This window comes from Kwoniella shandongensis, chromosome 4, assembly GCF_008629635.2.
Source record: "Kwoniella shandongensis chromosome 4, complete sequence".
Classification (NCBI taxonomy): domain Eukaryota; kingdom Fungi; phylum Basidiomycota; class Tremellomycetes; order Tremellales; family Cryptococcaceae; genus Kwoniella; species Kwoniella shandongensis.
Genome location: NC_089290.1, coordinates 1246023 through 1257489, shown reverse-complemented (window position 1 = coordinate 1257489; position 11467 = coordinate 1246023). Strand labels below are relative to the sequence as shown.

Below are 11467 nucleotides of genomic sequence, written 5' to 3'. Positions count from 1 at the left end.
ACAGCGTGTGTCAGTCAAGTGATGCCCAGCGGCCAGTCGATGTATGTCAATACCATCTGCAAACAAAGGGGTACATTCAAACTATGCGTGTATGCAAGAAATATGTGGAGTCTATGCGTGTATAGCCTACAAAATCAACAGACCTAACTAGATTACAACTACTGTAAGGATAAGCTCTGGAAGCTGGAAATGATAACACCGCTACAATGTCTTGTTCCATCCGAGCGATAGCCAACTCTACATGATACAACAATCGCTCTTACTCTCTTTGTTCCTTGTATGTCCTTTCCTACCTCCTACACCACCCGCTGGTACAGGTACAACACCTACTTGAACGACCTTGTCCCCTTCATCTATTGTCGCAGTCGAACGAAGACCCATCTCACCAAGATGATACTGAGCCTCAGTCCGTCTTCTGCCGTCTCCATCGTATTCCGAAGTATTGCTATACATCGATGATCGATTTTGTAAACTCGCAGATCGGGAAGACATGTTCGTTTCAAGACTCTGTCGACCGTACGCCTGGGATTGAAATCGGTTGTCCGTTGAGTTCTGTGTAACTGCTCCCATGAGAGCTACCTGGGACGTTGACGAGGCCAAGATAGCAGTCTTGGACCTCTTCAGCCCATTTAAAATCTTGACGGGGAGAGTAGTCGGAACTGGATCATCCGGAAGAGGTGAGAGGCCCATCTCTTGTTGTCGAGAAAGCATTTCGTACTGCTCGTGGATGTCACACCGGGGGGACGCGTCGCTCGCACATGCTGTATGGGCGATGAGACCGCAATCTTGACAGAGCACGCCGACCTTCTTCACACCGAGATGACATACTCGACACACAATGGCTACCCACGGTGTCAGCATTGCTTTGCCACACTGATCAACGTCGACTCACCTTTCCCGAAGGTTGTCTTGATAAGAACATGCGTCTTGGTAGACATCCCATCCGACCCCTCACGACCATGCGAGCTCGCCATACTGTGTCGATGCCTCCGCAGATCGGTCGTACTGTCGTTCCCCTCGTTGTCGAACAGACGTGCACTGTCAACACGTCGAAGATCCATGCTCACGCGTCGAAGGAACGGCACGCTGTCTTGAGGTCGCAAAGCCTACAGAAAGCGCTTTAGCTAGACTGACGAGGATCGTGATGCTGCCAATTTACCAGTTCGGGACTAAGCGCCTTTACCCAAGGATGCTCAAACATGGCTGCTGCGGACGGTCGCAGCTTTGGATCTTTGACAAAGCACAACTTCAGGAAATCGGTCAGTTCGTCCGATATGTCGGATGGCATTGGGGGCATGTCGTCTTCCACGATATGGAACAGCACTGCAGTAGTCGTATGAGTGGTCGTCCCTGTCCTTTGATCGAACAATACTTACCGCTCATGCTGTTCGTGATCTCCGCGTAGGGCGGTTTCCCGGTCAGCAGCTCGATGATAGTGCAACCAAGTGACCAGATATCCGAAGCGAAAGACGCGCCAGTCAAAGAAATTACCTCAGGTGCCACTGTTAGAAGGCACTACCTGGTCAGTATCGCATGAAATGACACTGCTGATATATGCCTCACTCCAATTCGGTGTTCCTGCCACTTCCGATGCTCTTTTCTTCGCCCCGCCGGCTTTACCTGCCGTCTTCGCATCCTGCTTGATGTTCTCCACAGCCTTCAGATTGAGCGATACCCCGAAGTCGGACAGTTTCACATTCCCATTCTTGGTAGACAAAATGTTGGCCGCTTTCAGATCGCAGTGCACTACACCTTGCGAATGAAGATAGTCGAGACCTTCAAGGATTTTGGCAACGTAAGATGAGACTAGCTTCTCGTTGAATTTACCGAAAGCTTTAAGCGTCTGTCCTAGAGAACCGTTTTCGACGAATCTGGACAGAACTCATCAGTCATGGCTCCTTGTTCACAGTACAGTGGAACTCACTCGAGCACGATATTGAGGTAATCTTGATCCCTCGACATACCTTCGTATTTAACGATACTCGGATGCGACATTCTCTGAAGCAGTTCGACTTCGCGCATGACGTCGGTGACTTCGTCCTCCCTCATTCCGTGCAGTCGGATGCGCTTGATGGCTACCATCTGGCCCGTGCCAAGGTTGAGCGAGCGGTAGACTGAGCCAAATTGACCCCGACCGATACAATTGCCAAGTTGCTACGATAAGATCAGTCATTGTAGCAAGTGGGCGGCAAAGCGTACTCACGTATCTGACCACTGGTCGACCAGACTCATGGAATTCCAAGACCTGGAGCTGTTGACTAGTTCTTAGAACGCTCTGACTCGAATTCTCTCGGAAGACAGAAGGCGAGCCCATAGTTGACAAGTTGACCATACTACTGATCCGCAATTGCATAGGTCTCGAAGAATCCTCCGAAGCCATTGTTTGGTCCCTACTGTGACTATGAACGGGGTGACCATCCGATTGTCGTCGCTCAGCTCGATCCGTAGGTCTACCGAGATGGCTCGTAGTTGTTTGGGATGGATTGAGAGACGGAGATCTGACCATATGCAAGTAAGAAGTGGTCGGCACCGATGTGGAAAGCGGGAATTCGGTAGTCGTCGGACTGGTCGCTCGCGAGGTTGCTGGTGAAATCGATCGCTTAGGTACGTACACTCTGCTGCTCGAACTTAGCCGCCTCATAGGGATCGGTCGTGGATCGTCTGTGGGAGCACCGAGTCGGTCGCCATCTTGCTCATCTTCCTCCAATACTCGACCGACATCCTGTCGCCCCGCTTCCAAGCTTTGTCCACGTCGAGCTGAGGGTCTATGTCTGGGACTAGAATCGATCCTCATAGCGCGAGGTGAGATCCTATTTCCTTCCAGTGCGGCGAGCGACCTCGAAAGTGCGGTATCTCTCGCCTCATCACTTTTTGCTTTCGGCAGCTCATCGTTCAGATGGTCATTACTCAACAAGGTGCCCAAGATCCGCTCCCGTGCATCTTGCAGTCTCTTTTCGCTTGCACGTCGCTCACGCAGTCGGGGAATCTGTACCCCATCATAGCCGTCATCTTCAGCAAGATCTACTGCACTACCGTAATCTTCACCAAGTATCGTCGCTACCGATAAGACTCCGCTTGACCGGGTATACGCTGAGGATGTCACTCTCGAGCCGGAACTGATTAGACTTGGAGTCCGTTCCCGGGAATGAGAGCTAAGCTCGACTTGTCCTGCAGTTACACTGGGCTCATCTGGCGGAAGTCGTATAGCGTTGACATCGTCTTCCGCAAACGTTACAGAAGCTCTCGACCCCCCTGTTGTGTTGCGTGGGCGAAGCACGGGTCGCACTTGTGCACGGCCAACCGGAGTGATGCTTCTGGACGACGGCGAGGGTGTCGGTGATTTGGGCCGAAGTGCTGGTGACAGGTTCGGCTGGGTAGTCGCACGAGTAAGAGGTGTCCTTTTCTGTGTGGGATCAAAAGGATCTGGTGGTAACGAGAAGGTAGTCGTCGTTGGCGTTCTCCATGCGCTGGGATCGTCTAGGTCAACCGCTGGCTTGTTGTCCGTGACAACTGATAGCTTGACATGCAAGTCATTCGTACCGTGATCCAATTGCGCCATGTTGTAGGTTACGGGTTGACCATCACCTGAAGTCCGCTTTAGCCGAGACTCTGTATGTACAAGACGGCGCGGACTTGCTGGAGGACTGCGGGGAGGGGAAGCAGTGGCTGTAGTGTTCCGCGAAGGTGGTCGACTATTAGATCTGGATCCGGGCGGTGAGCGAGATCGGCTGACAGCTGCGTTTTCGCGTCCAGCTGATCGCGCAAGAGCAATGATGGTATGCGCGACCCTCCCTGCACTGACTTCGGAGCATTCCTGCAGTTCAGACGCAGCGAAGATATCTGGACTGGACAGTCCCACGGTTTGGCATGCCTCGAGGAAGCGTGTAACATTGGCTCCTCGCGACAAGCCATCTTCCGAGATGTTGAGTCGAGGGATGTGAGAAGGGTGAGAAGGGAACAGCTGATTAAGCAGACTGTGCAATGTCAGATTATGGGCGTCGAAGTGGTCATGGAACTCACAAGCAGAGTAATATGCCATCTTTCATTGCATCGGACCATGCCTTCCGTTCCCTCTCCTTCGCTCTTTCTCCCACATGCACCAATCTGACTTTTGCCTCCGTAGACTCGATCTCCGGACTATCCGATACAGCCCCAGACTGCTGTGGTCTCATCAATTCCCCAGCGACTCTGAACCAGTCCGCCCCCCATGCCTTCTCCATCCTCCCTAAGGCTTGCAATCTCTTGTCCGCTAGCCGCCTCATCTCCGCGTTCCTTTCGCTTTGGGCGAAAGCCGATCCACGGACCACTGGTATCAATGTCTTGACCACGAAGGAAGTGGACAATCGGAGGAGATAGTGATCTCGGGACAGCAGAGATGTTGGAGCAGAGTCGTGTCGCGTGTGGGAGGGGATAGGCGGAGGGCCCATGGACGTCGAAGCAGGTGACGAGCGTTTAGCAGTGGGAGGACTGCCAGTTGCAGCTCGAGCACGGGAAGGACGAAAGTTAGCTGACTGTGAAGGCACACTGGATGAGACGGGTGATGAGGAGGTGGGCGAGCTCAGGGAGGGTCTTTTCGAATATGGTTGGATCGTGCGCGAGTCTGCAGGAGATTTGCTAAGTCGACCTGTAGGGGAGCTGGGCGGAGAGTCAGGTTGGTTCCCATTAGTGTTTGGTGTGTCATGCTTTCGAGAAAGATCGTTAGCATCTGCTGATGTCGCTGTTGCTGCGTTTGGCGGCATCGTTGAAGGCCTGACGCTTATGGGAGGAGGTATCGCCCGATTTCGGCTCGTCGCTTGAAAAAGATTAGACAAGGCTTCTTTGTCGCGTTTCTTCTCCACCTGATCATCCTGAGCCGTCATTCCGGCGCCCGTCTCATTCCGCTCATCTTGCTGTAACAAGTGAAGTGCTGAAGTGGACAGCGATCCCCGCGACAAAGAAGGTGGTTGCCACTTCCCATCTTTCCCCTTCTGAAGTGCCGGCAATGCTGTGGGATCCATCCGCATCAGCCTCGCCGTCCTTTCCGTAGGGGTGGCAGGCCTCGGGGGCATCCCCCTTCTTGGCTCTTCCCTGAACTTCTGCTTTCCACTTGCGACCTCGCTAGATAGCGTCCTCTGTCTTTCTCCCGAGACCGCGACCTTCGGAATCGACTTCGATGCTGTTTGGCGGCCTTGGGCTGTCGGTTTAAATGATGATCCACCTTTGGCAGCGTCGCTCACGAAGGATCTTAACCTCGATCGTGTAGATATAGGTTCCGCTGGCTCCGGTGACACTACGCGAGCTCGAGAGAACAATCCCCTGAAACCTCTGCCAGCTGCCGACTTAGACGGACCCGACGATGAGGACGGCTGTATGGGCGGCATGGCAGGGGGTGGAAAGTGAACTACAGCAGGTGAGGTGAATTGATGATGAGGTGATTGGATCTGCGCCGTAGCGATCATCGATCATGTATGTTGGAAGGTGTCGTGTGCCCAGGCTGTTCCGAAGGATCAGAAAGTGTATGTCAGCACCTATATCACGGTCGTGGAATGGAAGGGGTGCGTGTGTGTGTGAGTGTGTGTGTGTTCTTTGATCATTAACACGAAGCTTACAATCGGAATATGATTCAGGTGTGATTGCTGATAATTGACTTGCAAAGCCGATAGACCTGTCATGACACTCTCTATCAGCTCTTCCGTCCTTGCCAAGGCAGATTTTCACCAGCGAAGCTTCGGGATTTGGCCCCGATCGCCGCCGCTGCCGTCCGAGCGTTCACCCTAACGTGCTGTGTCCGAGCGGGAAGAACGAAGAACACGCACTGGGCTAGGTAAAGATCAAACGTTCCTCTGATCTTGAAATATGAAATCGTTGTGAGTAATGCTGGAGCTAGTGGCGAATGTTGAAGAGATCTGTGAAGGCTATCTCACGACGAGGTCGAGGGGAAGGAATGAATCCTGATTCTGCAGAAAGCGGGTGCATTGGGATCAGTCAAGCCCGAGAGATTGACTTCCGTTAGAGATCGGTGAAGAGAAATGTCACCTACCTTATATGCTACGATATACCCGCGCCCAGTTTCTCAGACGACGCTCATGCGCCTTTTCCAAGCTGACCGCCGTTGGGAACAGTGTAGACTAGTCTACAAGTCGATCTGCAATCGCTAAGAACGACATCATTCTGGATCAGCACATCTCACGAAGAGTCATTGATGTCATCAAACCCGACAAACGAAACCCCATTCTTCGTCATACAAAATCGACCGAGGTCCTTTGCAGCCGCAGCACCGCAATAGCCCGGAGCAAACTATACTCCGATCGACCTGATACACAGCGCAAGGACATCCCTCGCATCCGTCCGACAACGGAAGTACTCGGGTGTACGAGTTGACAAGCGGGTCACTCACGGTATCCACCCTGTGTGTAGCCTGTTTTCGATCGGGGTTTCCAAGCTAACTCTCCTTTTCTTTGCACAGCCCGGTCAGTGTATCGCTGCGTTGTCTCCTATGACGGCGAGCTTCGCCGAGTGATGGGTGATGCACAAAAGAACGGATGCTAGGGATATCCTGGAAGTGAGAATGTCAAAGCGTTAGCAGGGTGAATGAGGTTTTGACGATGTCAATGGCTTGCCCCTGGATGGTGAAGAGGAACAGAGGTTCTACGCACTGATCGCCTCTTGCTTAGTCCAGACCTCCGTCCGATGGTCGATATCCTTCACTTGACGTCTGGGACACCGAAACTCACCCACAACCTCTCACAGTTAACTAACAACAATTCTTGTTATTGTCTGACTTGCATACATCGAGTGGCAAGCCAGTCTCCAGCCCTTCCCTTCCATATTCCCATAATCACAATAACAATAACAACAACAACAAGCGTCAATTAGCTAGTTGGGCAAGATCATGTCGATCCCGATAAAGTTCCTGGAGACCCCAAAGGCTAATGCCGCGTGAGCTTATGAAAGTCTCGTTAAATGAACAAGGTAGAAGGCAGGCAAACCAGCCCAGACTTAGGATTGTGACTGTTATTATGGATTGTTGTGTCGATCGGGACGGAGAAGCTCACCTCACGTGTAATTTGCTTGTCTCACCCACACGCGATTCTTTTTGATGTGTTCCATATCCATACCGAGATCGGACCATTGAGGTGATACAGAGAGAGACTAAGCTTGGCCGCCCGGCGAGTCCGAATCTGAATGAAAATGGATTAGGAGATGGATGTGATGCCAGGTCTCGCCTGGATGTCGTCAAGTGCGTGCTATCGTCCCTTTATGGCGCAAAGCATAGTGTGATGCTATCTCAGCGTTGGTTCTGATTTCACGGTCATGCATAGTGAGGAAGTGATCAAGCGAGCTACCATGAGTAGTCAAGAGAGAAGAGAGAAGAGGATGCAAGGTGATACAGCAGGGAACGCAACGAGGAACGGTCAAGGGCATGAAAAAGGTCCGTGCGTTTCAAGATTGCGCACAAAAGGTTAAACCGTAACTTATCTCGAGTGACGTGAATAAATGTGGCGCATCAGAACTGCGCTCACCCATTGTTGACCTAGCATATGCTATGGTAGATTCATGATACCATCTGGACGTGGGAACGTATCGAGCTCAAACACCCAGATTGATGCTGATGGTATGACCTGGGCTACTGCATTCATCATCTCTTGCACGCGGATGTTCTCCAACACCCCGTTCATAGTTCAGTAAATCTGCCGTCACATTATGGGTAATACTACTGCGCTGCATCTCTCCTCGTGCTACTGTCACTCCAACACTCCTACTACCAATAGGTTTCGGTGCGATCCTTCACTTTGGCGGCGCCTTCCTCTCCACGCTTTCGTATGTCATTTTTTATTGTCTCTAGGTCGGCTTCGCTGTAGACGGCCTGACTGGGACTGTCGGTCGGTGCAATCAGTCAGCCATACCGAGGATGATATTTTTCACTCACGTCCTGCTTGACGACTGGTCCCCAGTCGATGTAATGGTAGGGGAGCTCTTGGTACTAGAACGGTTCAGCCTCGCGTTCCTCGAGCCTAGGGTCCGATACTCACTGTGCGCTAAATGATGATAACCACTTGGACGACGGTGGAGAAAAGGGTGAAGCCTCCGAAGATGTTACGCCTGGCTTTGACCTGTGTGGCACATTTATAAGTGATTGCCCCCTATCCGGTGGCGATTGACCAGCAGATTACCCTACTTACCTCTTAGAGTCCGTGCGGATAGGTGGAAGTGATGCTAGTTTCCTTTGAATCCAAGTAGAAGCAGAGGACGACATGATGATAGTTTGGATGCGTATGTTTTCCTTGGACCGCGAGTCAGGAGTGTGTGGATATGAAATGAGTAGAAACAATAAGACTCGGGTGGATATGGTCGATACTTCTCAAGTGTTTAGGGGGGGTGCGCTGAATGTCATTCTTACCGGGAGGGAACAAAGGATACCGCTTGCCACTGTCATCGCCTCCACAGTCATGAAAGGATGGAATTCGCTTTTCACTGTAGTGTCCTTGCCACAGCCGAGTTCGTCACAGATACATACCCTTTTATGGCTGATTCAAACCGCCACAGGTTTGCCTGACTTGCTTGGAGCAGCATATTGTGCACCGCACATATCATACTGCCTTGTGCTCTACAAGCACGGAGCACCGTTGGGCCGCACCGGTGAGCTGACAGACGCTTCGGGAGTTTACCCGAGCATTGGTCTGCTAGATAGATGTTCATCTGGTAGACAATGACCATCCCTGTGACGCAGCTAATCTGCGGGCAGGGGCGCTAGAAATGAAAGCAAGGTCTGGGTCAAAGGATGTGACGTTTTCAAATGGTTTTATTGGCTACCTTGGGTCGAGTAGATATGTCGGACTTCTATCTCTAGCCGTCAGTCCCCGTTGAGGCGATTCTCCTCTTATTCTGCAGTCGCGTCCACATTGTGCAAAAACCGTCGACGGTCTTCATATTGTACAGTACAGATCGCAACACCAGCTGCCAGTGGTACTTTTGTACGGTCATGTACAGTTAACTTTTGATCAGTATTCGCGTGAATGCAAAGACACCATCAAATGATCGCACTCGAGCGCAACTGATCAGAATATGCTGGAAGGATTACAAGCATGTGATAATTAGCAGCTCATCGCGATGCAAAACCCGACTCATGTTGCATATAACATAAGTTTATCGACCATCAATCTGAGCCCCCAGTCGGTGCTTCATATTACCCGTCCGACTTGGTCCCTGGCTTCCGGGACTCGCTCTCCTCTGCTGTTGTCTCGGGTTTCCATCCCTCCACGTTTTCGTTGTACCCCGCGGAGGTGTACTCTGAATACAACGGAGACTTTTGCAACACTCTCACTCTGCCTTCCTGCGCGAGCTCTTTGAGCGATTTGGGCTTGCTGAAATGGTCCGTCGATCCAATATTAGTGAGTCATACAGGAATTCGCAGTGCATTGCTTACCTGGTGCCTTGCGTTGTGCCACATGTTGTGGCGGTGGAGTGCTGTGGAACAGAGGGGTTGGTGCCGCTTTGCAGCTGCCCCCCTTGTCTACGTAGGTGAAGCAATGTTCAGGGCAGAGTGATGATTAAGCGACTCGTAAGGGACAAGTGGAATTCTGAACATGGGACCACTCACCCGGTAGGCGCTTGACTGTAGGTGCTGTTGTTGCGGGTGTTGTTCTCTTCGGAAGACATGGTGGTTTGGTGTTTGGGATAGTATTGGAATGTGATTGTAAGGAGAAGAAGTCTTGCCACCGATACTCTGGTCAAGGGGAATAAATACCTTCCCAAAGAGAGCTTCAATCGTGTCCTACCTACACACCATGTCATCAACTCAAAGGAAGTCTAGTCTTCCCTTGAGGCGGAGACAAATGACGAACGGGCGTCATTCGACGTCTCATGTGACAGTCAGTTGGCTTGAACAGCAGTGAGGTACAAGAGCGACACCGATCCAGCAAGGTAACTTAGCGTTGACTTCTCTGCGTTGGAGGCCTGTTGAGCTTGCCTTATCAGAAGGTGTCAGAAAAGATGATCAGACGTCTTGACGCAGCGCTTACCGACGATGATTGCTTGACCCTTGAAGGGTTGAAGAGTGATCCTTTGTTTGCCTTCATACTGCTGCGGGCCCGTCTCTTCACCATGCCATTACTCGTTGGTCTCGATGATGCTACTGTAACACAAGGCATGTCATACCCCAGATTCACTCCACTCTGCCATCAATCAAACATATGGCTTCGCTCGCTGGGGAAGCTGTCATGATCATGCATCTCTGAGTACGTGCGGACCCCAACTACACCGAGAGACACGGAGGAGTATGGGTTAGCGGTGAAGCTGAGACAAGGGTGCGCTATCAAACCTGATGGAACTCTCGGCCGAGTTTGGATTAACGAGTCTCCGAGTTCTCAAACTCGAGCTACGAGTATATAAGGAAGAATATCAGAGTAGCTAGATTTACCCTCGAAGAATGTCTCTCTTGTCAAACTAGCCAATACATCTTGCTACTCGACTACGAATCTCGTCCCGAGGATAAGACCCGTCTCGACTACGACAGGTGGCAAGTGAATTCATGCCTTGGACACTCCTGCTAACTACTGTATATACAATGACCTCCTATTCACAACATCGATTGGTCTCCGCTCGCCTCCATCAGTGCCCTTTGACGCTCCTCGAAATGGCATCGATCAGGATCTCCTGTACTTCTGATTGAATTCGAGGTGACTGCTCGACACAGCTGTTTTGGATAATGGTTTGCTGCTCGTACCACTCTTGCTTGATGTTTCAGCTTCCTCTTCTAGTCGGATTTGCCGCAACAGATCTCGATTCGATTTGTGCTTGAGGGCTGAGTCTACTGACGACTCCTTGGCACGGATCGATTCAGGGGATGCAATTCTGGTTTTCCCGGGAACTGTCAGCACGCATGTCGATGCAGTCGTACCAAACTCACTCCTCATCAAGCTGGGAGCTAACATATGCGCATGAGTGGTTCCCGTGATCAGCATACCCTGTAAATCTCATATCCAGTCGTCCACATACCTCCGTTGCGACCTGCTGTTTTCGACAAACTGATTGACAGCATTCAGGACGAAAGAGTGGTTAAACGACCTACAGGATGCTATGTCAGCATACTTATTAACTGTAAAAGGGCAAGAGAGGAGAATTGAAACACCCACCCATAGGGTCCGTAGCCTGTGACATCGGGTCTGTTACCAGTGTTGCTGGAGCAGTTCATGGTATTGAAATGGCGTGTCTGCTTTGGTAAGTTGTTAAGTTGAAAGATGATTGTGTGTCGAAGAAAAGTCTTCACTAACGTTCTCGTACAGAGGTTTAAATACCCATTCGAGAGAGTCTTGCAGTGTCCTGCTTATGCATCGAGTTTTCGATTCAAAGGAAGAACCGTCCCCCTCGGGGGGAAGGCGAATGACGTCTATAAGAGCTTCTGCCGTTTCACCTTCCTGAGTCATTTCAGGCGACACAGAGTCCACACGATCGCTTGTGAGGTCGTACACGATTGACGCGATTCAGT

The 11467-nt window shown here is 51.2% G+C and overlaps 4 protein-coding genes across 4 annotated transcripts; all 4 read right to left on the bottom strand.

Moving 5' to 3' along the window:
- Positions 1–237: 237 nt before the first annotated feature.
- On the bottom strand, positions 238–5438 carry CI109_102489 (uncharacterized protein; the record flags this gene model as incomplete). Its single annotated transcript, XM_032004358.2, has 8 exons — positions 238–842; positions 893–1106; positions 1160–1323; positions 1377–1502; positions 1564–1871; positions 1925–2154; positions 2204–3974; positions 4021–5438. The coding sequence occupies 8 exons, from the start codon at positions 5436–5438 to the stop codon at positions 238–240; spliced, it is 4836 nt and encodes a 1611-aa protein (XP_031861223.2).
- Positions 5439–7821: 2383 nt separating this feature from the next.
- CI109_102488 (uncharacterized protein) lies at positions 7822–8236 on the bottom strand (the record flags this gene model as incomplete). Its single annotated transcript, XM_032004359.1, has 4 exons — positions 7822–7856; positions 7910–7956; positions 8013–8093; positions 8163–8236. The coding sequence occupies 4 exons, from the start codon at positions 8234–8236 to the stop codon at positions 7822–7824; spliced, it is 237 nt and encodes a 78-aa protein (XP_031861224.1).
- Positions 8237–9166: 930 nt separating this feature from the next.
- On the bottom strand, positions 9167–9639 carry CI109_102487 (uncharacterized protein; the record flags this gene model as incomplete). The annotated part of the gene is made up of 2 exons (XM_032004360.1): positions 9167–9344; positions 9581–9639. 2 exons carry the CDS (start codon positions 9637–9639, stop codon positions 9167–9169), a joined length of 237 nt encoding a protein of 78 aa, XP_031861225.1.
- A 986-nt stretch (positions 9640–10625) lies between these two features.
- CI109_102486 (uncharacterized protein) lies at positions 10626–11405 on the bottom strand (the record flags this gene model as incomplete). The annotated part of the gene is made up of 5 exons (XM_032004361.2): positions 10626–10833; positions 10889–10906; positions 10978–11046; positions 11115–11191; positions 11253–11405. 5 exons carry the CDS (start codon positions 11403–11405, stop codon positions 10626–10628), a joined length of 525 nt encoding a protein of 174 aa, XP_031861226.2.
- Positions 11406–11467: the final 62 nt, after the last annotated feature.